The 27,156-nt window shown below is 35.7% G+C and overlaps 2 protein-coding genes across 9 annotated transcripts in view; one reads left to right on the top strand and one right to left on the bottom strand.

Annotated features, from left to right (window-relative positions):
- The window catches only part of LOC141401731 (protein rhomboid-like), a 181,267-nt gene that overhangs the window by 2,676 nt on the left and 151,435 nt on the right, over positions 1–27,156 (top strand). For 5 of the 7 annotated variants that reach the window (XM_073982127.1, XM_073982122.1, XM_073982123.1 and 2 more), the window contains exon 2: positions 5,017–5,299. The gene's annotated coding sequence lies outside the window, so the exon portion shown is untranslated. Of the gene's footprint in view, positions 1–4,943; positions 5,300–27,156 lie in introns of all 7 variants that reach the window. The other 2 variants (XM_073982126.1, XM_073982125.1) reach the window with 2 other exon arrangements.
- On the bottom strand, positions 9,539–15,449 carry LOC141401730 (uncharacterized). Of its 2 annotated transcripts, none has more exons than XM_073982120.1 (2): positions 9,861–15,449; positions 9,539–9,795 (listed from the first exon to the last, which is right to left on the bottom strand). In XM_073982120.1, exons 1-2 carry the CDS (start codon positions 11,149–11,151, stop codon positions 9,662–9,664), a joined length of 1,425 nt encoding a protein of 474 aa, XP_073838221.1. In that variant the 5' UTR covers positions 11,152–15,449; the 3' UTR covers positions 9,539–9,661. The 2 variants fall into 2 exon arrangements, with proteins under 2 accessions (XP_073838221.1, XP_073838222.1); XM_073982121.1 differs by having other exon boundaries at positions 9,539–9,792.

Here is a 27,156-nt window from a genome sequence, read left to right as displayed (position 1 = left end):
AGACTTTCTAAGCATTTCTTACATGACAATCCCTTGGTTTTTGATTGAGAAAGTACTCTTACTGCATTCCAAACAAATCCCTGAAGTTATATGAATGTAACATTTTTTATTAAATTTGTATGACATATTTAAATTTTTGATCAAAAGTCGAAAATTACAAAAAAGTCAATTTTTTTAATTGCTTGCGTTTTAAGCCAAATGCGTGGAAATACGTAGGACAAATGAAACTTTATAGGAGTAAAATGACAAGTAACAGACAATACTATAACAAAATGCAAAAAACCCCACAAAAATATGCGAAAATACCCGAGTTTTATGTCAGTTTTTTGCAGCCATTTTTGGTGGCGTTAAAACGTCCAGTGGCTTTAAGTGGGTTAAGATCGACCAGACAGTACTTTTTATACCCTGCACCATGAGTTGTATGAAGTAAAATATAGATGTAGTTTAATTTAATTCCGACTGGAACATGAAGTAAAATGAAACAAGTAATATCCTTTCGTTTATGAAAGTACTAAGCTCTTTCGTTACGCTAACTGAAGAATATCGCTTAATTCTAAACAAGGTTTAATTTCAGCGAGACTTCGATGTTTTCCACCTATACAGAATTCGAAATACCATGATACAGTCATTATATTTGAACGATGAATGTACAACCTTCAGAATACGTAAAATTTGGAGGTACCTTCATATTGGGAATATCCACAATCACGGTGCTCTTGAACCAACTTTAAATGGAAAGTGCTTACACTTGGGAAGTTTTTGCGGATTCTTAAACTACAATGTTCATAGATGAGAAAAATCAAAAAACAAAAAAATCGCCCAATCTCATTTTAAATAAATCGCGGTCAAAGTTCAAATTTTTAGAGTTTTTTAGGTTTTCACAATTTTCCTTCAAACCGCAAGCCCTATCAAAATTGAATTAAAGAAAATGTTGTAGCAGTGAAAATTCTCTACAAGATTGTCCTTTATGGTATTTTCGTATGTTTTAAAATTTTTGAGATATAGATGTTCAAATTGGGACAATTCCCTGACTGTATCGTCACCTTATAAAACAATGTAGTGACTGCAATTTCCCAGCTTTAACTTATATATCTTAAAAATGGTACAACCTAGGAAAAAATTACTTATAGAGAATTTTTACAGCTATGTGACTTACCGTTTCCAAGCAAATCGTAAAAACATAATCAAAAAACGTAAAAATGTGACCTGAACATCTATATCTCAAAAATGGTTAAACCTATTAATATATCATACAGGTCAATCTTGTCTAGAATTTTCACAGCTACAACATTTTCTTTAGCCTCATTTCGATATGACTTGTGGTTTCCAAGAAAAACTGCGAAACCCTAAAATAAACCTAAAAATGTGAACTTTGACCGCGGTTTATTTAAAAATCCCTTTAGCAATTTTTTCTTGTTTTTGGATTTTTTTCATCTATGAACATTGCTGTTTCAGAATCAGCAAAAACTTTACAGGTGTAAGCGGTTTTTATCTAAAGTTAGTTAATTTGGACATCTATATCTCAAAAATGGTAAAACCTATAGCCACAATATTTTCTTCAATCCAACTTCAATAGGACTTGCGGTTTCCAAGCAAAATCGTGAAAACCTAAAAACCCCTAAAAATGTGAACTTCGACCGCGATTTGTGTAAAAAGGCGTTCTGCCGATTTTTTGATTTTTCTCATCTATGAACATTGTAGTTTCAGAATCCGCAAACAATTCCCAGGTGTACAATTTGCATTTATCAGAACTATGGGCAATTCTGTGAAGTAAGCAGATATTTAATTGAAAATAAACTTTAGAGCCACATATTGGTTATCATATGTGGCTCTGTGATATAACCCACATGCGAAGACGTAACCCACATGCAAATCGAAATTCGCTTTTTGATGGAATCTGATATATAAAACTACAATACGTGCTCTGGCAAAATTTCAAGCTTCTACGTTCAAAAATAACGATACTATTTAAGCAATGGCATTTCGGAAAATGGGATAACATTGCAGTTGTTGTTGTAATAACCGATCCCAAAACCAAACGTTTTCGCGGTTTTGATTTTAATTTTTTTTTAATCGATTTGTGCATGAACTTTTTATACCCTCAGCATTTATGTTAACGAGGGTATATACACTTTCATACGGGCAAAATGTGCCTCATCGAAATAATGGTTTTAGACCCCAAGTATGTTTGGACGAAATGTGTTTCAGACAATTTGGAGTCTATTGAGTAATGTCCGTCCATCTGTCTGTCTGGCTGGCTGGAGCGCACGATAACTCTCGAACGGATCAACCGATTCGATCCAAAATTTGGCTTTCGTAATATTTTGTACAAACTTAGTTTAAGTTCGAAGATGGGTTATATCGGTGCACTCCTTCCGGTACCTCTCCCACAAAAGTTCGAAAATGTTCGGAAAATTTGTACGTACGATAACTCTTGAAGGGAGTAATCGATTTGGTCCATACTTTGCAAGTCGTGACATGTCTACCAGACATAGATAATGTTCCAATATGGACTCAATCGGTCCACTCCTTCGGGTACCTCCCACACAAAATTTGGGATAATTTCAGTTTAGGATCTGCCCTCGAATCGCTTTGAATTTTGTTTTAGCAACTTGTATTCACTGCCCCCATACGACGGTAAAAGTTCCATTAGGGGCAAGTCCACACTTCCTGAGAAAATAGCCTGAAAGTTGCAAAAAACCACTATGACACCTTCTGAGGTGGTTGGAGCGCAAGAAAGGATCTGCCGATTCGATCCAAAATTTGGCCTTAGTAATATTTTGTCCAAACATAGTTTAAGTTTGAAGATAAGCCATATCGGTCCATTCCTTCAAGTACCTCCCTCACAAAAGTTCAAAAATGTTCGGAAAAATTATTCGTACGGTAACTCTTGAAGGGAGGGCCGAATTTGTCCATATTTTACACGCCCTAATATATCTACCAGATATAGATCATGTTCAAATATGGACTATATTTTTCCACTCCATCCGGTACCTCCCACACAAAATTTCGGATAAGTTCACTTTAAGACTTGCAATCGAATAACTTTGATTTTTGTTGAAGCAACTTGCATTCGCTGCCTCAATTACGATGGTAAAATTTTTTTCAGGGGCAAGTCCATACTTCTTCTTATTCTAGAGCAAACAGCCCGAAGGGTGTAAAAACCTCCTACGGCGCCATATATAGTGGCTGGAGATCCACTTCCATAATGGTCAATGTCGATCCGTTCCTTTAAGTATCTCCTCCGCAAAACTTTTGATCTTTAATCCTAATCAACATTTTTGTCGGTTCATACATCCGAAATTTTTAAAAACCCCTAAATGCATACGTTTTTTTTTTGGGTAAAATTGTTTCGATATAAACGGGCTGAGGGTATATCTCTGTCGGCAAAGCTGACTGATACTTTTTTACTTGTTTTATATTTCAATGAATTAAAGTATAACCTTTATGAGGGCTGTCGAATAATTGGCAAAAAGATGAACGTTTCGATTTGCATCTCTTTGGACTTTTTAGGATTTACCGCAATGTAAGTAGCTGAGCAATCATGGTTTTGCAGGTTTAAAACCGTATTGGTATTACCCAAGTATTTCTATGAAAATAAACTGTAATAGGGATCAGACTTATGCCCCTATAACTAGAAGACATATACTGTGGTAGCTTCGTTGTCTTCGCTTCCAACAGCTTGGAAAAATATTCTTTCCACATACTGATCACACTATCTGTAGTATCTGTAAACAGACTATAGGATATGTACCTCTTACAAAGCCATCAGTTTGATGTTTCACTCTTTGGGAGAAATTTTCGGACTTCATTCTGGTTCCTGTAAATTTCTCTTTCTTATTTAACTTGCTTTGGTGTTCGTTTAGTTCAAATCTGGTAACACATTTTCCACACAGTTGCAGTTGACCAATTGAACTAAAACTTTGCACACTTTTTAGATTTGGATGACAATGCATGAATATGAAACCAAAACCAATATGGGTCAAATTTTCCCATAGCACCCATATAGTAGCGGTACCACCCTATTTAGTTCAAATCTAGTAACTCATTTTTAACACAGTTGCAGTTGACCAATCGAACTGAAACTTTGCACACATTTCACATTTGGATGACAATACATGAATATGAAACCAAAAACAACATGGGTCCATTTTATTCTTATAGCCCCCATATAGCGCTACCACCCGATTTGGAGTATTTTCTATCTTAATTTTTAGGCAGAATTAGCTGTAATTTGGGATTTGGGGTTCCCAATGGTACAGAAACTTCTTTACCAAAAATGTTGGACATAGGTCAAGGTTTTGGTGTAGCCTCCATATAGCGGTACCACCCGATTTCAGATATTTTAAGAATTTTATTTTCAGTTTCTACCCGAATTGGCTGAAACTTGGCATTTGGAGTTCCCAGTGGTTCAGAAACTTCCCCACAAAAATTATGGACATAAGTCCAGGTGTTGGTATAGCCCTTATACAACGGTACCACACGATTTCAGACATTTTAAAGTTTTTATCAATATATTCGGCCTAAATTGGCTATAATTTTGTTATGAGGTAGCCTATTTTTGTTTTGTTATGAGGTAGCCTATTGTCACCAGGGGCCATCCCTGTACATTCCATGACAATGTCACGAAAATCAGTTCAGTAGTTTTTGTAGAAAAGATTAAAAATGAAAATTGAAAAAATTGGGCGTAATTGGTCAAATTTTCTTTGCAACATAAGTTGGGTTATGACGTAGATTTCAAAAAAAGAATTATCCAAACCGGTCCAGCCGTACTCAGCTGATGCCATTACCAACGAACGACATTTGATTTTTATTTTTATGGATTTATTAAATAAATTGCTTCGATAAGATTTTCCCGACATACTGTATTTTCCCGACATACTTTCATACACATATGTACGTGCATATCCACTTTGTATTTAATACTGTGAAAAATTATGTAGGCCATGTGATTGCTAGATATTTGCCAACAAGAAACAAAAAATACGCAATTCGAGACTGGTGTTCCTATTTTAGAAGACATAGAGGCGCTGCTAACAAATTTCAAATGAAAAGATACGACATAAACGTGTGAACATTTACAATTTCCTCTTCAAAAGTCACAAGAAACACATTTAGACACTGATTCGCCGCCTCACAGATTGCATTCATTTCGGACAAGTGCAGAATATACTAACGGCTAATCAAGTTTTCTGCCAGCAACATACATTGTACTGCTCAATGTCAAACCAAATGTCTTCAAAATCAACCAAAACACATGAAACAAAATTTCGTAAAAACGAAATCAACAACAATGTTGGTAAGTAAAAATATAAAATATCCCATAACGGCTATACCTATGTAACACCATATGTGTTTCATATGTATGACATCAGCTGGGGGTTAATTCTGTTTCTATGAAAATGTGAGATGAAAAATTGTATAAAGGAAATAAAAGTCAAATGAAAACAATTATAAAGGAAATATTTTTTATTTCAAATTTTCATAGAACAAGAATCCAGCCCCTGGGGCTTAATTCTGTTTCTATGAAATGGTGAAATGAAAAAAATTAACGGTTTTGGAGATATGGTGCAAAATCTATACAAATTATGGAAATTTTCGATATTTTATAATATTTGAGGCAATACATTTATAGTTTTTCGAGTTCATTATTTCTCCAAATATTTTATTCTTGCCTTTATCTACAAATTTGCTTCAGAGGTCAGATGAAGATTCACAAAGGTTTCAAAGATATAGCACAGCATTTCTTTAAAAAGTCAATATTTAATCATATTTAGATGGGGCCATAAAATCCAAGCTGGATCTGACACAACAAAACCCAACTAGGGTTTTTATCGTTTGGGTCTGTACTTTCAGAAAATCCTAAGTTCAAATTGTTTGCACAAGATTACCTTAAAAATGTTGCACAGTGTAATGTTTTCCTCGAAAACATTTCTTTTAGGGAGATACGAAAGATTTCACGTATCTGGTTTTATACCAAATGACTTAAGGCGAACTGAACCAAAATAATTAATTACTATCGACATCACCAACATCAATATGCTTCTATATCTGTGAGAAAATTTCGTGATGATCCGATCAAAATTCCGACCTGTAGTGTGATTGCAGAAAAAGTGGAAAAAAGGGATGTATTACCGACTATTGCGATATCTCTATTATTTGACCACCTACGCCAACCTACTTTGCATAATTTTAAAGATGGGATTTTCTACTTTCTTAGTCAGGCTTTGCTTTTGGAAAGTCCCCAACAAAAGCAGTGATATTCGTCATTATAATTACAGTCGCAAAAATGAAAAGATGGATTTTATTTGCGACTATTGTGATATCTTCGTTGTTTGATCACCTACGATAACCTACTTAACATCGTTAGAAAGGTGATATTTTCTACTTTCATTGTCAGGTATACCCCTTATAGAAGCTGAGATATTCACTTTGGAAAAAAACATTGTCTTTTTATCCAAATAAGTTTTTTGCGCATTCCGACCCCTAAATATTATCCGACCATCACCAAAATCAATAGGCTTCTTCCTCTGTGAGACCCCCATTTACCCTCAAAATTTCGGGACGATCCCATCAAAATTGCGATCTTTAGCGTTATTTCCAAAAAAATGGATAAATTGGATGTATTAGTGGTGTAGGGTATAAAAAGCGAACTTAGAAAACAAGATTAATAAAACAGTAAAATAAAAGAAGAGAATTGAATTTGTATGTTTCTTTTGACATTGTTACCAGATCTACCATTTTTCCGTTACTTTACTTTTCTGGTAAAACTGGCAATTTTGACAGATTTCTCTTCTACCACTTTTACCATTATAAAAGTAAAGGGACAAAGCGATTGTTCACAACATGTTGACAAAGTGTTGACTTTGTCACCATAATAGTAGACAAAGTGGTGACATGTCGGCACATGACCCCATTCTTCCTACAGGGAATATCTGCGTCCATATCTACATTAGACAATTTTCATTGCGGTGATTATCAGTTTGAAGGAGAGAGGTAAGGCATACGGTAACCCTTTGCCTAACACCCTCTCTCATCGACAAACTGACAATTAACGCAAGGAAAATTCCCTAATGTAAACATGGATGTATTTATTCCCTGTAGGAAGCATGGGGTCATGTGTCTACATGTCACCACTTTGTCTACAATTATGGTAACAATTTACTAATGTAAATAAAAACTTTCATAAAAAATAAGTTACGTCGAAGCTGTGTTAGTGTCTGTGAAAAAAGCCCTGTAGGGAATTAATTTATTCTAAAAAGAAAAAAGATCGACTTCTGGTGCAATCCTTCCTCAGTTCGTTTTGACCATCACAACTCAGTAAGCTGCAGTTGTTGTTGAGCTTGGGTTTCTCCTACGCCGCGACCATAATATTCTTCCGACTCACCACTATATTCCTCGATCCGACCACTATATTCCTCGATCCTACCTCGATGTCCATTGTATTTATACTGTAAAAAGGTATGTATTTCCAGAGATTGGAACAGCAGCGGCTGGTGTTACATGCTGCGTGTTCGACTGCTGTTAAGGGGACTACGAGGGAGTCTCGTCTCCGAAGCATTTCACCGAAGTTTGAGCGTGGTGTATGCGGCAAACTGAGTACATCCATAATGGACCTAGGTTTTCCTCCGTGCCGGAACGGACCAATAGAATAGAATCCAACACAGAAAATTATAATTTTACAATATATTTTATATTGTAGTACACAACCCTAAGACCAAAAGTCTGGGCATTGATATGAATGAAAAAACCTTAAAAAGTCTACTAAAGCATATGTCTACGTTGAAAATCGAACATCCCGATTTGTTCGAAAGATATTATTCACACGTTTAAAAGGAAATAGGGTCAATAGAAATCCGTTGTGAAAAATTGTATGCCCGTTTAAACTTGAAAATCTTGGAAAACCCGTTTTAACCAAATTTACCGTTATAAAAAAATACAAGTAAAAATTTATCAGTCGGCTTGGCCGACAGATATATATGTATACTCAACCTTGGACCTAAAAAGAAGGAGTAACACACAATACTTCTGACGTCTATATAATACGATGTACAACGTTTGGACCAAATCGGTTTCTATCTTCAAGGCTTATCTTACGCGCTACCCAGTTTAGTTTGTGCAGGCAGGTTTTTTTGGAGCTATTGGGCCTCTCTATCAAGAAGTAAAGTATGCTGTCGCAATGAAGACAGCGTTTACAAGTTGTTACAAAAAAAAATTGTGAGCGGGCCTTATACTGCATTCTTCACAAATTTTGTGTTGAAAGTACTCAAAGGAGTGGACCTATATGTGTCCCTGATCTGTGTCCCTTAGAGATATTACGATACGAAAAGTATGGACCAAATCGGTTACTCCCTTCAAGAGTTGTCGTGCGCACAAATTTGTGAACATTTTCTAACTTTTGTGTGGCAGGTACCGGAAGGAGTGGACAGATATAACCCATCTTAGAACTTAAACTAAGTTTGGACAAAATATTACGAAAGCCAAATTTTGGGCCGAATCGGTTAATCCGTTCGAGAGTTCTCGTGCGCTTCAGCCAGACAGATGGACTGACGGACATGGCTAAATTAACTCCAAATTGTCTGACACGGATTTACTCCAAACATACTTGGGGTCTAAAACCATCATTTCGAGGAGGCACTCGTTATCATAAATGCTGAGGGTATAAAAATGAAGTGACCCAAAGAAACCAATGGTATTTTCGATGTCCATGAACACGATAGAATTTTTGCATCAGAACGCTTGAATATTTTTCTGGTAAACTTTTGTAGCACAGTGTCATTTATGGACATTTTCCGAAAAATTTGCACTGTCTTAAGGCCAAAACTGCCCGAAGGAGCGTTGTAATGCTTTTATTAATTATTGTCTTGGCTACAATTTTTGTCTTAGTGTTGGATCGAAAATCTGAATGGTTTGGCTGTTATACGACAAAATATCCAAAGAACGTGGATAAAAACCTTCAAGTCAAAATCGGGATGCTCGATTTTCACTGTAGACATATGCTCTAGTGGACTTTTTTGCTCAGTACAATCCCAGGAATCAGAAACGCGACCCGCCCATTAAGGTTTTCGAATCGCTCCGGTCTAATGTGTAGAATGAAGAAACAACCGCCGATCGGAATCTGGGTGTTGTGCGGTTCCGAGTAGGGTTGTGCCAATTGAACTATATTGACCGACCTAGATCACTATCTAGTTCAATGGACACCGGTAGTTTGTATGAGCAAACTGCGCATACGTAATAACACACGTTAGTTTGTATGACGCTCAACTCGAGTTCCGAGTCAATACAGTGTCGAAAAACTTGCTGTCGCGAGATTATTCGGCAATTCGACTCGAGTCTGTTTCCATCATATACCACGTCTTGCATCGAATTCGATAGTGATTCCTTGTCATAATTTAAGAAATGCACCAATTAAAGTGTGACCAACTGTATATATTTATGTATGTATATTTATTTCCTTCCACGATATTTATAAACAATAATTTCAATAATGAAACACAAAATGGAAAACGAATAACCACCGGCTAAAAGTAAACCACACAGTACAAAATACTCCAACGACAAGGGTTCCACAGATAAATCTCTATTGGGTATAAAGGCTATATCACCCTGGCGTATGCCTTCCTCAAAGGTTTCCGTTTCCAGATACATTATAATTCCACTACTAAATATATTTTCCATGTGAGACATGAGAAGGTGTTGCAGCGGCCAATATGCGCGCATTGGAATTTCTCCAATATCGGTTGTCACAGCCTCGTCGGCTAACTTCTTCATTATTGGTCGAGACAAATATTTCTGCTGATACAGAAAGAAATCAACTTCGGCATTTAAGCCAAAATAAACATATTCAGTATTCAGCTTACGCATGTTACTCACAGCCTCCTCCTCCGAAACGGTAATAGTTTGACGCCTTATTTGCGGCGATGCTTTGGTGACTTCGAGAACATATTGTTGGAATTCGGTTGTCAAAATAGTCAGGTTGTGAGTCAGCACATCTTGAATAGATTCGATTTCTCTTTCATAGATCTTGGTGAGCAAAAGAGCCGATAAAACCGCCAAGTAAAAATTGGAAATCATGAAACCACTAAAAATTAAAATCGTCTCCAAGCCATAGTGATACGCTGGTGAGAAATGCTCCACACTGAATGATGCACAAAGAAAACTTGAAAATGTTGTTAAAATACTGTTGACCAAGCGGAAACGTCCATATTCCTTGTATTCCACTAAGACAAGTAAAACTATGGTAGAGATGAAGGTAACCGCAATGCATATCCACACATCGGTGGCAAAGGGTTTGCGAAAATAGTGATAATTCTCCAGGGGCTTATCGAATGGTACTACCAAATGACTTGAGACAACGTGCAAAGGACGCGTGGTTTCAATGCCATTGCCAAATAAGATGGCATCACTGCAGATGTCGGAGGTTTGTTCCAAAATCGATTCTATGCAACTTAATACCGAGTACGTCGACATGTTGGGCATGAGGACATAGTCTACGGTGGCATTGAACTGTGCGATAAACATGTTTACAATGTGACCATAAAATCCACCAACTTGCAAAACTCCATCGTCATCGTAAAAGGCACTAACACGTGGTGGATTATGGCCCAGAGCAACTTTCACCGTATAACCTTGTAGATTAACAATAGGGTGACGTCTCATTGCAAAAAATGCCTCCAAAGTAACAGTTTTGATCTTCATTTCAGGTATACAATCCATGGTGAGATACTGCTCAGCATTATTCATCAATAAGACTCGCCAGAATCCCTCGTTCCAACACCACTCAAACAACCATTGCCATTCATCTTCATCTGACCATGTGGAATTCGTGTAAAAAAGTATTTCGCCCAAATGTAGATTGACCAAGGATGGTTTTATGAATGCTTCCAAGTCCGTTAGATGTATTACATCTATTCGAACAAAGCTCAACACCCTTTCTCCTTGGGATTCCCTTAATTTCGTAGCTGTTTCATTGCCTATTATCAGATGCGGTAGTTTTAGATTTGGTAATATATCGCTGGTTTCGTTGTTTACAAATTCTAGAATAGTGTAAATTTCAAATTCCTCATGAAGTTGATTTATTATTTCAAACACTGTTTCTGTTTGAATATTCTTTGTGAATATTACAGAAATAAAGAGTAGTGCAAACTTCATTATATTGTTTACAACTGAATTGAAGTTGAGAGAATTGAAAATTGTATTCTACCATTATCGTGGAATATTTAACCACTAAACGTTTAATTCTCCTAAGAATTAAAATTGTTCTGAACATGAAATGAGGAAAGGATAATGAAATCCAATTCATGTAATGAAAAAGAGTGCTACACCCTACACGAGAATGTTTAGCCGATGGGTGAGCTATTATCGGTTGTATAGAAGCTCCACATCAATACACTGCAAAACAAGTAAGTCAGGCAAAATATATAGAATATACATAAAGATGCGTGCAAAATAATAGGAATCATTTTTGCAATAATGTTGCCACATATCCTTAAAGCGAATTCAATTATACACTTCAGTGGAATGCATAGAAGACGGCAGCACTCACTAACTAAAATATTGTATGAAAATAAAAAAAAAAACTATTACGAAGTACCGTTATGGCTGTATGTTGTAAACTCTTTATAGTGTACGAGTTTTTTAAATAAATCGCGGTCAGAGGAAATGAGAGAAGCAGAGATTTGTTTTCTTTTTCACCATATTATGGAAATAGTCATTTGTGATCCTATAATGCATATATCCAGTACAAATCTCATTGCATTTAGATAAACCTTTGGAGGATTTAAATGGCAGTCAGCTGTTTTTGAGCCCATCTGATCGAATTTGAAACGTCAAAAGATGTTGTTGTAAACTGAATTCGTCTCAAAAACATACGGCAAATTACAAATTTATTGTTTAATATTGAAAGTGCTAGCACATTATGCTACTAATGCTAACTAATGAGCGAATAATGAATTATTTTATCTTTTAGACATCCTAAATATTAGTCTTGGTTGATTAAAATCAACTTTGTATATCAATGCAAATTTAATTCTTCCGCATTGTTTACAAATTTTGACATTTTAAATTATTTTTGTTGCAGCATTTCACTGATGCGTCTACCTTGTGTCTTGTGCCAGCTTGCAACTTTTTGTATTTTCTAGCAACATGTTGCAAAAAACAGAGTTTATACGTCACTTTTTGAGTAGACACACCGGTTTCAACAAAAAATCCGAAAACCAAAAAATTCCTAAATTTTGACCTTTGACCCCGAATAACTGTTTTTGCACACATGAGGTTGATGGGGAGTTTTAGGACATTGCTTCTAATGGCAAACCCTAGTTTACCACCAAAATTTACCTTTGTGGGAATGTTTGCTATTTCAATGCCTACTTTGAATGGATATTTTAAAAAATATATTTTAAAATTGCAATGAAGGACAAAAAATATTATTCGTGTGGCAAAATTAAATTCTTGATTTTTTAATAGTATTACTTGCGAAAGAACGACGATATGTCAAATATTGATATGAATTGAAATTTGTTCTAACGGAATGAAATTTGTTCTAACCAAACTTGTAAAGTAAAAAATAAGGGAAAAGAATGGTATTGTTGTTTTTATTGTCATAAGTTTGGATACAACTTTTGATATTTTTGTACACTTTTCAAGCAGCAATATTCTGGAAGCATAGCTAAAGTGATTTTTATTTTTTATACATCTACCTTTATTATTGCTCCATGCCATTTGACGTTTCAAGCCATTTCTACAGGGTTGTATTTTTCAGCGATTTCATTCATACCTATCCTACCTATACATTATTGTACTGTGGTTGGATCGAATTTGGCCAAAATTTTGTGTGTTGTTGTAGCAACGTATATATGTTTGTTCGTGGTTCCTCTGCACCCAAAAGAATTTTGCAACCTCGACTGGTTGCGTCCATAAAGAATCAGGAGACAGATGATTGAGGTTAGCTGGGCAGCCAAACATACCCAGTGTGTCGTGTGGTCCCAATCCAGATTGCGGGCATGTGTTAGGTATCGTGGCATCAATTTGGGTCCAATCCGAATTGAGGTCCGGATCATGACTAAAACCTCTCGATGGGTGGAGGGTGGTCTCCAAGTACGGCATTCATACCGCCTGCGCAGCCATGTCTGAGTGAATGCTATCCATGCCTGTCTGATAGTCTTGTTGATCTAGAGGTTCTTTTCTATACATTTGGACTGGGTGGGGGAAGCCTGTCCATTAAATCGTGACAGGGATGCTCACTGCGATAACACCCAAGTAGGTACTGCATCGACAACATCTGTTGTGCTGATGTACGGGTAAAACCTTCGCCACCTCATGAAGATGGTCCACTGGTTCTCATGAAAAGGCACCCTGTTGCAGTCCTCAGTGCGGCATTCTGGCAGGTTTGAATCTTCTTTCACTGCGTAGCCCTAACATTTGCATACCACGCGGACGCCGCATAGCTTACCACAGACCGGCCTATAGCGTTGTAAGAGGTCAACAAGGTTTCTTTGTCAGCAACCCAAGTGCTGCCGGCCAGCGACTTCAGGTCCTTGTTCCTACTTCTGGTCTTATGGCAAATAACTGTGGCTTGCGCGGACGACTTAAACATGCTATCGAATGTTACACCCAATATATATGGCGTCTAATGCTATTGTAGTATTATGCATTTTCCGAAATCCATGTTGATGTTGGGCAACTGGAAAACAGCTTCTCATCGTGGGGAGGAGTAGTGCCTGTAGGATCTTTGCTACTGGCGACAGCATTGAAATCGGCCAGTACGATTTTCCTCTTACTTGTTTTTTTTTTGTTATACTAGTATTTATTTCAGTTGGGAACAAAGTACATTTACCAGAAAATTCCATGCTTATCTATGAAGGCTTATTTTGTAGAATTCTCCGGAATTTAATTTCCATTTGCAACTGTTTTGGCTCACTATCGTCACAATCGATGTGCTCTCTAAGGACTCTATAAATAGCCCTCGTTATCATTTAGCTTAAATTAAATTCATTTATATTGCTCAAATGTGTAGGACACACCTTAGACGTTTTAATTTGTCTATGTTTATTGCAACTCATTAATCGTTGCTACTCCATTTTTATGAAATATGAAATAATGACAGTAGTGTCGCAATTATCAATAGTTATTGTTAAATAGTTAACAGAAATTAAAATGGTAAACAAGGAAAGGAAATACTGTGCTCTCATTCCGACAATAGACGACTTACTATACAAGCCCTTAGTGCGATTAATAAATTTATTAATGAATATACACGAAGGAAAAACGGCCTCTCAAACACATTTTGCAGCAGACATACATATATGTATAAGTTCGCAACAGTCCCTAACATAACATATGTTTGGGTCCTGCAAACAAATATATGTTTGGGTGCAAACACATATATGTTTGGGTGGATAAAATATAAATACAAACCCAAAATCCACAAAAACATACAAATATGTATACAAACATAAATAAATGGTGGTGATTGTTTCTTTTATTGCAATGTATAGAAATGCTTAAGACAAAAGCAAAACAGACGCGTAGGTACGTACCAAATTTCAAATAAAGGAAATACATAACAGACTTTATATATAATTGTTCCACAAACATCCCAGATGGGACAAGGGAGACTTCTCTCATATCAATGAGTGCACGCCGATTCATATTGGCTCAATGATAAGGGACCTACTTTTTATTGCCGAGTCCGAACGGCGTGTCTTATGACACCACTTGTAGAGAAGTTTTTCATGGCTTAAATACTCAGGAAATGTCGCCAGCATTACTGAGGGGGAATTTTGCCACCGATGAAAATTTGATGTTGCTTGGTCTGGGATTCGAACCGCAGACCTTCTGAGTGCAAGGCGGACGTGCTAACCATTGCACCACGGTGACCCCCCGAACAGACTTTAATGAAAAAAAGTGGTATAGAATAAAACAGAACAAAAAATTAAATAATAATATATAGGTGTGTACGATAACTTTCCCAGCAATAATTACTCAGTAAGTTATCGAACAACATTTTGTAAAAACTTGCAACAAAGTCAGCTTTTTCCAAAAATGTATGAACAAATTTTTTTGTTCTCTTTGATATTTTAAATCAAATAGCACAAAAAGTTCATTTTAAAATTGCATTTTAGATATTTAAAGGGATAATCCAATGTTGTTTATTCTAAAATATTTTATTTTTTGAAATTTTCTTGCTCAAAAATGTGAACATTTTTATTTGTTAACATTGAGCAGCTGGTTAAAATTCAGCTGGGCATCTTCCAATTTTTTTACGGGAAAAATTTTCCCTGCAAACATTTATAAGTTTTCAGTCACAGAACTTTCAAAAATTTCTCTCATCTCGCTCCTTTTTACTCAACAATTTTGCTATCCAACAGCTTTCAGTAAAAAATTGTACGAATTTGTATAAATTTGGAGTTATCGTACAGACCCAATGTTACTCTTTTAGAAAGAAAAAAAATAAATACTATTAATTATAAAATATAGAAACATAGTTGAACGCTTCTCGCTAGTTGTGAAATAAAAGTTTGTGTTCGAAGATGAGTTATATCGGTCCACTCCTTCTGGTACCTCTTCCACAAAAGTTAGGACCTGCTCTCAAATCTCTTTGATTTTTGTTGTAACAACTTGTATTCACTGCCTGCCATACGATGGTATAAGATTCATCAGGGGCAAGTCAATACTTCCTGAGAGGTGCGAAAACCCCCTGTGAAACCGTGTGTAGTGGTTGGAGCGCAAGATAACTCTCGAACGGATCTGCCGATTTAGTCCAAAATTTGCCTTCGTAATATTTTGTCCAAACATAATTTAACTTCGAAGATAAGCCATATCGGACCACTCCTCCGGGTACCTCCCCCACAAAAGTTCAAAAATGTTCGGAAAAATTGTTCGCACGATAACTCTTGAAGGGAGTGACAGATTTTACACATCCTAATATATCTACCAGATATAGATCAGGTTCGAATATGGACTATATTTGCCCACTACTTTGGGTACCTATCACACAAAATTACGGATAAGTTCACTGCTGCTCTCGAATCACTTTGATTTTTGTTGAAGCAACTTACATTCGCTGCCTCAATAACGGCGGTAAAAGTTTTTTCAGGGGCAAGTCCATACTTCTTGAGAAAAGAACAAGAAATTTGTAAAAAAACCCTATGGCACCATATGTAGTGGCACTCTTGATCAAAATTTGACCTCCGTCATATTTTGTCATGGTTTCAGTTCGAAGATAGGCAAGACCGGTCCACAACTTACGGTACTTCCCCCGAATATTTAAAAAATTTCACTTAAATGGTATGTACGATATCTCTGGAACAAATTTGGTCCAAACTTTGGATCTCCTAATATTTTGTCCAAATTTAGTTTAACTTCTAAAATGGAGATAATTTAGGGTACCTCCCCCACAAAAGTTCAACATTTGTGTCTAGGTGCAGTTTAAGGTCTGCTCGAATATACTTCGGAAATATATACTGACGCTGTTCGTTGTAGTCCTGTTTACAGTGATATTATGTTTTGCGTGGACATGCCCATGCTTCCTGCCATATTGGTCCAAAATTTATACGATGACCCACTGGAATGACTAGTGCGCACGATATCTATGGAATAGATATGACTCCTAAAATAAGATCCACTTGCATAATAGACTATGTCGGTCCATTCCTTTAAGTACCTCCTCTACAACACTGTTGATATGTCCAAAAAAGGCTACAAAATAGAGAAAATACCCTAAATACATTCGATCTGACCATAGATGAAAGTTTCAATTCACATAGGCTGAGGGTATATCTCTGTCGACAAAGCCGACTGATACTTTTTTACTTGTTTAATGGTAATAATAGCAAAGAAGATTGCTGTAACGTAACACGTTGTGCACAAAAGTAAAGGAATGGAAAAATAGTAGATCTGGCAGCAATATCAAAAGACAAACGTGGCTGCTTACAAAATAACAACAAACGAAATAAATTTCTCTGTTTTTTTTTATTTTTTATTTTACTGGTTTAAATTGCTTATTATTTATATTTATTTATATTTATTTTATTTCTTTTTATTTTGCTTTAACAGTGTGCATCGTTTTCTTTTTTCATTTGTCCTAATTGTCAAATAAATTTCAAATCAGCAGTTTGACAGATTTTCCACTTTGTACACCACGAAATTTGTCGAGCAGAAAGTAGTCAAGTGTTGCTACTTGCTACTTTGGGGTTAAGGAACGCTTTTCGAGTTAAAAATGGTAAACCAGGCAAAACCTTAAGAAACTTTAACGTAAAGGAACAAAGCTATAATGTAATAAATAGGTACATAAATATTTCAAATATACCCAGTAGGAAATTGAATCTGCGACGACCATTTCATCAATGAAAAATTTCAAAATTGTCTTTAAACAAGACGGTGTCACCAAATTTGCCACTCTTCCATGTGCGATGTGTGACATTTTGAACGAAAATGTCTTGCAATGTGCCTTGGTACAAGTTAATGTTCATTCTATCGTCCATGAGGACAACTTCGCTTACCTTGTCGCTCAACTTATTGTGCACGAGTTTTGCGACATTTGTGTGAAAATGTCGTCGATGATCGCAAAGGGCTGTCGTCGAACCGTCTTCAATGGATTGGAGACAACTTTGAAGACACATTGCAGACAACTTCCAACTCGGTATGAATGTATATGAAAATTGTATTAATATTATTACCAATACTAAATACGATTTCTTTTTTGTCCAATATAATATTTCCATTAACCTTTTTAATTCAATTGTAAAATGTGTTGGGCATTTAATTTACTAAAAAGCACCATTACTTTAAGAAAACACAAAGCACTGATTAATTCACTCATTTTACCGTCTTCACCCCTCTTCTTCTTGAAGAAACTGAATAAAAAATGTTCTCTACCTATTTCGCAAAAATAATTCATACAATTGTTTCATTTCCTTTTCGCTTGCTAGTTTGGTTAACTGTGACTTATGGAAAAAGTGCCTGCTAACTGTAAAGGTTTCAGTTACCTTTTAAAATAAATTCTTAAAAATTCCATATTGCATTACACTGTGCAACACTGGAAATGCAGACAACTTCTAATGGGCATTTTCTGAAAGTACATATTGAGACTACAAAAACCTTAATTGGGTTTGTGTTGTTAGATCGGGTTTAGATTTTATGGTCTCATCTGAACCGACCTAGAATGATTGTTTTTCCAAGGGATCGGACCTTTATCTCCGAAACTAATAAGAATTTTGCTTTGCAATCTTCAGCAATATTGTAGCCCTAAAGTAGCAGAACTTATGTGTCAAACAGATGAACTAGGAAAAGCTGCATCGAGCGTATCAAACTCGTTAAAATATAGAAAAGTTTACATAATTTCTGGAATTCCGGTCAGTAGCAACTAAACTGTTGGGAGTTGAACCAAGTAACCATTATAAAAATTTTCCAAATAATGTGACCATCAATTCTTCAGCACATTCTGAAACTCTAAAATGGTTATTTCACGTTGTTTAAGGGGTATTTCATAACATACCTTCTACAAAACTTATTTCAAACAATGTTCACACAGGCTGTTTATTCTCATGTTGGGGATTTCAATGAATTGTTGAAATATTTACCAAATTGTTGTTGAAAAATATGCTAGAAAAAAAGCTATAGAGACATTTTATAAAAATATAATGTTCTGAAGAGTTGTGTATTACATTCCAGCGAATATTTTCCCAAAAGGTAACATTAAGAAAATTTTAACAGTTTGGGAGATACGCTGCGAAATATACACAACTTATAGAATTTTTAGATATATTATAAAATTTGAGGCAATAAATGCAGTTTTCCGAGTTCACTATTCCTCCAAATATTTTCTTCTTGTTCTTATCTACAATTTTGCTGCTGAAATAATGGCAAGATTCGTATTGGTTTCAGAGATACAGCCCCGATTTGTTTTAAAAATTCGATATTTAACCATGTTTAGATGAGACCATAAAATCCGAACCCGATCTAAGAAAACAAAACTTAAATATGGGTTTTGCCTATTGGTTCTCTACTTTCATAAAATTCTGGACAGAAGTTGTTTGCACGCGATTGGCTCAAAAATGTTGCACAGTGTTATTTTAGAAGGAAGCATTGCCTAGTTTATTTCAAAGCAATATGGAATTTTATTATTTATTTCAAATTTTTAGTAGTTATTTCAAAAGGTTCTGGTTAGATCTTTACAGTCTGTTTGATTTTTTTGGGCATGTGGGTTAGGCCGTTTTGGCGCTGAGCGCCTCAATTGTCGGTAGACACAATACAAAGCTTTCCTGTATATTTTACCGTCTCCGCAATTAAATCTAGCTGGTGATGGTAATACTGCATTCAATAGTATCGCGTATATAAAATCTTCGGAATCTGCAATGAAAATATAAAAAGATATTATAGTCCGGTCAAAATAGACATTGAAATAGCAAAAATTCCCACAAAGCTGAATTTTGGTGGAGAGCTAGGGTTTGCCATTAGAAGCAACGTCCTAAAAGTCCCCATCGATCCCATGTGTGCAAAAAAAATTATTCGGGGTCAAAGGTCAAAATTTAAGGGTTTTTAGGTTTTCGGATTTATTTTTTGAAAACGGTTGATCTAATCAAAAAGTGACTAAAGTAAATATTGTAGACAGAAAAATTATCTACAAGTTTGACCCTCACAATTTTTTTCTTAGAAGGAACCATTCTTGAGATATAGCTGTTCTAAAAAACACATGATTTTTATCCACTTATAAGGGAAATATGCACATATTCAGACGAACCGGCTAAAATAGGCGAAGTAATCGGGTCTGTCCCCCAAAAATATATATATTTTCTTGAAGAGCGAAATTATAGCTATCTCTTAAAAATTCCAACAAAATCGGAGTCTGTTTGGTAGAGTTATTCAATGTTTGAGTCATTTTATGCAAAAATAGCCCATTTAACCCACATGTATAATCGAAAGCCCAACGGGAACGACCCCAACGAAAACTCTCCGATTTTTTTCACGTTTTGTCCGAAGGTAGGGATTGTTGCGCTGATTACGGAAATGTATAAATTTCAACGGTTGCGGATCCGGTTCGCCGGTTATTAGACCCGAAAGGCCAAATTTAAAAACCGGGTTAGACCCTGTTCTACTGAACCGATTACTGCAAAGTGGATATCGTTTGAAAGCTTACGGAAGTATCTAACACATAGTGTTGGTACTTTAACCGGTTCGCCTCATAATGTACTTACGCGGCAAATTTTTTATTTGACATTTAGATCGAGATATCTCGAAAATGGTAAGTCTTTTTTAAGAATCATAAGGACCAATCTTGTAGACAATTATTGAATCTACAACTTTTACTTTACTTTTTGCTAAGTATTACCGTTTTTGAGAAAAATTAAAAAAACTGAATAATGTCTCCAAAAATGACCTTTGACCCCGAATAACTTGTTTTGCACACATGGGATCGATGGGGACTTTTAGGACGTTGCTCCTAATGGCCAACCCTAGCTCTCCACCAAAATTCAGCTTTGTGGGAATTTTTGCTATTTCCCCCTTATACGCATGTCTATTTTGACCGGACTAATTAGTAATAATTATATTGAAATCTGATTCGTGGGATTACTACTTACCTGAGCAAATTTTCTTCTTAAATTGTTCCCATAATGAATGTAAGAGATGACCTTTCTGAGAATACATAGCATTTAGCCAGTAATAAATAAATAGCTCATGAATACTCACTAATTCTGATGCCCTTGCGTCGGACAACAACGGCCATTCCAGTAGAAATGTATTGCTATTTAAATCCCATTATTCTTTTTGCCATTTTCACGGAGTGATCCCAATCGTCACATTCTCTTATCAAGGAAGCTTTTAATGAATTTCCAACTAATTCATCAACTTCGGAAAACTCTGACTGTAAAAATTAGGTGTAGTGTGACATGCTTCGGTGCTTTTAAGTCCTACATTAAATTAAAAACTATATTTACGACATGTTTTATTATTACCATTTTACCTCTGAAAGAATTCCTCCAGCTTTTGATAAGTTGGGAGTGCTGGTAGGTGTCTCATTTCGTTTCCACCATTGATTTATTTTGGATGGACCTGGCATAGTTTTATCATCGATTCCGAGCTATCATTATGGTAATATACAGTATCGGTCAAAACATTTGCAACTGACATATAAAATTTAGTTTTACCGCTATAATATTTGTAAAAAGCATCTTTTTGTTCAGTTTTTCTGCACTAAAATATTCTTCATACTCCGAAGAAAGCACCCACAATTAGTTTGTGTACCTTATAACGGTGGTCCACTTTTAATAGCCTACTTAAAAGAAATATCCCATATTTTAGCAGACAAAATAATTGCAACTCACTCCGTCGCTATATAAATAAGGCTCAAAATTATGACTTTTTACATTATTTTTGTATCATATCCAGATTTTTATTAGTTAAGGGTCTCTTTAAGACTGAATACATGCATTTATAAAGCTAGAAAAGTTACATAATTAATAGGAACAGAATATTTTAATCTAAATTTAATTTGGCCCTTGATAAGTTTGGAAAAGGCCTAGGAAATCGTATAACAGGAGAATATAATCTAGAGGGCCTGCTGTGAATAACGGCCCCATATCAGGCCCATTTATGGACTTTCCTTAAAACGAGAGTAGTGAAAGATGGTAGATTTGTATCGGAATTAACCTAAGAAAAATATTACGATTATATAAAAGCACTTGGACTGTATACAGACTAGAGTTGTGCCAATCTAGTTCAATAGAAATATCTAGTTCACTACGCAGTTCCAATCGTCCACATCGTTTGTATGAAAAAACTGCGTATACGTAATTTTAAACGTTATTTTGACATTACTCATACTGTATGGAACTAGGACAGTAAACTAGGATCTAGATTGCCCAACTCTATGCAGACCCCGTCTTACCGTTAACAACTTAATAATTTGTTATATTTTGTTCGTAGGGCCTTAATCCCCAGTAAGTTTGAGAACATGCCATGAGGGGCTTCCGCATGATTTATACACTTTTTCATGCGCTTAAACCAATTGTTGAAGCACTTTTTCCACTCCGATTGAGACACTTCCAAAACATGGTTTTTGAACGCTTTACAGCATCTTCTGGCGACGAAAATCGTTGACAACGCCTTTTTTCTTGTTGTTTAGGAATCAAATGAAATTATTGTATTCCCGGTCAGGGCTGCACGGCGGATGACTAATCAATTCCACGTTTTGTCCGGTCAAACAAGCGCTGGTTTGAATCGATGTCTGAGAGCTCGCATTGTCATGATGCAGAATGACTCGTCTTCTCTTCTTCGTTTTTCGAATTACTCAGGACACTTCCGGCAAACAGGTTGTAGTGTGCCCCTTAGAATTCACCTTCCTACATTTCTCAAGCCCTATAAACGCCACGCGGTCAGGCGAACATTTGCTTCGAAGTGCTTCTTATATGAACAACTTTCGTTGGTTTTGGCTAGCTTTCGTAAATCTTAACGGCCAATTCCTGTTTTCTTTCGGGCTCCTAGGCACAGATCCAGGATTCGTCGTTTGTGACGATCTTATAAACGTCGTTTGAAGCACCGCGATCGTTTTTATTCCCAATTTCATTGCACCATTCCATAAGAGCCTTTTTTGAGCGATTGTCCAATTTTGCTGGATCTAACGAGAAAAATCCATTTTTGCGGACATGTGTTCATACAATATGAAAAGTTAGTTGGTGGAAGAAATGCCCGAGGGCAGAGTGGTACAATCTAGTTCATTTGAAAGATGTATTTCAATAGTTCAGCTCTTTTAACTGAACTAGTTCAGTAATCTAGTTCATAGTTCACTATCCAGTTCAATCATTCGGATCAGAATCGTTCACCGGCTCTTAATCGTCCTCTTGATAAAAATGGATACATACACCGAATAGGAATAGGAATATAAATAGGAATAATATAATTTAAAATATTATATTTATATATTTGTGTTACATTCATAAAGAGAAATTAAGTAAGTATTAATTTAAGACGTCCTTAGTTGACTGGCAAACAAAATCTTATATTGTGTGTTATCTTTGTGTGTTTTTTCTTATTTTTTTTTTCTATCCAAAATAAGGAATATTGAATAGGTAATGGATTCCACATATTGGAATGTGTTGTCTTTATGTTTTCGAACAGCTATTCCATGTACCTTGATCCAAAACATAAAAAAACACATCACATTACGAAGGCATCACATAACACAGACGACGGCGTCACTTTATGCATTTGTGAACGACATATTGAACCAGATTGTGAATCGTTCGTTCGTTGATCGTACGGTCACCGACTAATTCTAGTTCAGTGAACTATTGAACTACAATGAACTATATCAAGTGATCTAGTTCATACGCTATTTTCCATGAATCGTTCAATTGAACTAGTTCGTTCGTGAACTATACAACTCTACCCGAGGGTGCCTCTATCTCACGGTATATAACATGTCGATCTTGCATTGTCCGTTCACTCACGGCTTAATTTTTTCTGGCACAACGGCCAATTTTGGGCGATCCTCACGACCTTCGTTTTTGGCCAGTGTGGGCCACGATTAAATTCATTAAATCAATTTTTCATAGTGCTTTAGGATGGCCCTTTTTCGACATACACACATTTAATTTGATCGATGCACTCTTGCCGTGATTATCCAAGAAGAAATTTGTGAAAAATTAACGGACGAAAATTTTGCAAAGTGATATTTTCAAGTCGCTGTAAACAATACGAGACATTATCGCATGTCAAACTCACCTGAGTACGTTTAGGCTAAAAACTGTCAAACTTTCCAAAAAATGTCAAATGGCGTCTGGCGACTCTGCGTATTGCCTAGGCCAGAAATTTTTTAGTTTCCCTCGTATAATTCCTCTCCTATCGTTAGAAAGATGCTGGCAATATTGGATGGTTCTATTCAGATGAACCGGGATGTATTGTGTGTGCATTTATAAAATTGGCGATTATTAGCACATTATTGATGGTAAAGATGTTTCAGCGGATGTGATATTACTGGTTTCTTTCACATTATTGTCGGGCATCCTACTATGCAATAATACTTTGTACTCTAAGGGAATTCTTCAAGAGATTCCATTACAAATCGCAGCAAGTTGTGTAGCGTTCGCGGTTTGTTTACATTGTTCATGTTTACGTTCGTTTGGTGATTGCGGAGTGCTTTTTGTTTTTGGCTTAGAGTTTCGTATTTCTCCAAGTTTGATGGAAATGATGGGGTCGCTCCAATGCTGCTGCTGTATTCATTAAGTATTCTTCAACACACAGTATTTTTTGTTATCGTCGATTTAATGTGTGTGTGGTGTTTTTATGAATGAATTGAAAGATTCATTGTTTGTTGTACGGAGGGAGATTTTACGCGTTTTATTATTTTCGTGTTGCTTTGTTTTCTACTCGTTGTTTTTTTTTTGATGAACATCAGCAGACATTTAAGAAGCTGTTATATTTATAATATTCATAAGAAGAACTCCACCAATTCATTCATGTTTGATCATGTTACTATTTATCATATGTATGTAATATGTGCAAAAATGAAATCGAACACACTTTGTTAAGCAGAATGAATCATAATAATAACAGAACTTGAAGCAAATGTGTGTTTTACTTTATTACACTTTTATTAGCTCTACTGCGATACACTAGAAACTATGGATCACCATAATAGTTTTTTTTTTGTGCTTAATCGTACCTTTTGGTACCAAAATTAATGGCTTTAGCTAAATTATTAACATTTAAGTAAAAATATACTTTACAGTCATAGATTTTAAATTAAAATAGGGAATGTTGGTGTCAACAGTTGTAACGAAATTTAAAATGACAGTTTCGGTGATAAATTTAGCTAATGATTTGATATCGCTGCAGTTATCTATTTATTTTGTAACGAATAAATAATAAAATATGGAAAACGCTGTGAAATTTCTACCAGACTTAGATGAGGTTCTAGTATGGACTGTTTAGGAGCTGTACTCGATTTTCTTTGATTTTTGTTGTAGCAACTTGTATTCACTAAGTAATATTTTGTTCAAACATAGTTTAAGTTCGAACATAAGCAATATCGGTGCACTCCTTCAGGTACCTCCCCCACAAAAGTTCAAAAATGTTCGGAAAAATTGTTCGCACGATAACCCTTGAAGGGAATGACCGATTTGGTCCATACTTTACACATCCTATTATATCTACCAGATATAGAGCAGGTTCGAATATGGACTATGTTTGTCCACTCCTTCGGGTACCTATCACACAAAATTACGGATAAGTTCACTTTAAGACCTGCTCTCGAATCACTTTGATTTTTTTAAGCAACTTGCATTCGCTGCCTCAATTACGACGGTAAAAGTTTTTTTCAGGGGCAAGTCCATACTTCTTGAAAAAACATCACTTAAATGGTATGCACGATATCTCTTCAACAAACTTTGGAACTCCTAATATTTTGTCCAAATTTTGTTTAACTTCTAAAATGGAGGTACCATAGGTTCAACATTTGTGTCTAAGAGCCGTTTAAGGTCTGTTCGAAGATCCTTTGGAAATGTATACCGATGCTGTTCGTTGTTGTCCTGCATACGGCGGTATTATGTTTTCCGTGGACAAGTCCATTCTTCCTGGCATACTGGTCCATAAGTTATGCGACGACCCACTGAGTTGACTAGTGGGCACGATATCTATCGAAAAAATATGACTCCCAAAATAAGATGCCCTTCCATAATCCATATTTTCGGCGGCAAGTTCAAATGTCCAAAAAAGGTTACAAAATAATGAGAAGACCATAAATACATTCGATCTGACCGTAGATGAAAGTTCACATAGGCTGAGGGTATATCTCTGTCGGCAAAGCCGACTGATACTTTTTTACTTGTTGGTCGTATCAAAGGGTATAAACCCTTTCTAGCCTAAAGGCTGAAGGTATAAAATCCGCCAAAAGGTTGGGTATCTTTGTGAAATAAATGTCCTTCTGATGCTATTTCCATTCCTAAATGCTCCATGCACCTTTTTATCGTTAATTATGTGGACCATAATGAATATTTTGGCACTTTGAACGATCTTTCATAACAACATGGTAGTAAACTGATCGAAATGTTATGTATTTATTTGCAGAACACTGCTACTATGGTAAGGCTGAATCTTGTGGAGCACGTTTGGAGCGTATTTTGGGTTCAAAAATAAAGTTATTTCCTTCAAATATCACATTTGTAAGAGAAAATATGTTCTTATTCTCATAAAAAAATCGAAATTCGCAAAATATTCCAAGATAATGGGAGAATACCATAGAAAATATTGTTTAATGATAAATCTCTTGAATATCCCTATATCCTTGAAATATCGATCCGCAAATGGGACCATAATAGTACAGATGTGTGTGAAATATATTAATTTTACCGTAGCTGATAATAATCAAAAATATAAAAAAGACATTTTTTAATTGTTGAGGTCAAAAATCAATAGGACAGTTTTGTCAAAATACTTATGCCACGCAGTAAAATTTTATTTTCATTACAAAAGTGCAAGCGTATATTTGAATAGATAAAATTTATTACTAATTTTAAGTTCTCTAGTAAAGGATTAGCCAGAATTTTTTTTTTATTTTTGTAGAAGACTAACCCTGTAAAAAACCAAACACACCATTTTTTCAAACTTGTCAAAATAATTATGCCATGCACTGTAAGTTTTGGCTAAATAATACTAGTTGTAAAGTTTGGAACAAATCAGGTACATTTCGAATTTATCAAAGTGTATATACCCTTGTTAGATTTAAAGGTGATAAATCCGATATCCGATTGATTAGGTACGAGTAATGTTTATCGTTTTTATTGCTGTCTTAAAACAAATGTTTCGTCGGCTTTCAAAACAAGTTATTTGGCAAATATGTCAAGAATTATTTAAAACATAATTGTTTCTCACTCTGATATAAACAAAACTTTACGACAGTGATCAAAGCGATAGTCTGACTATCGATAGTGTGCCAGCTCTAGTAGGCATACTAAAGCTCTAAGCAGATAACGTATTCTTCAAGTGCTTGCGCCTTTGCCAAGATAGGGAAGACGCTTATAAACTTTAAGATTGAAACAAACGTACAATTTATTAAACTCCAATCAGCACTTTCTTGATGTAATATATCCATTTTCAATGTTTTTGTGACAGGTACTTTACACTTTTCTATATTTGCATCACATGCATGTATGTAACTTT

This window comes from Musca autumnalis, unplaced genomic scaffold, assembly GCF_047663935.1.
Source record: "Musca autumnalis isolate F117 unplaced genomic scaffold, ASM4766393v1 scaffold_4, whole genome shotgun sequence".
Classification (NCBI taxonomy): Eukaryota; Metazoa; Arthropoda; class Insecta; order Diptera; family Muscidae; genus Musca; species Musca autumnalis.
Note: the sequence above shows the minus strand (reverse complement) of the source record. Positions and strands in the feature narration are given on the sequence as shown.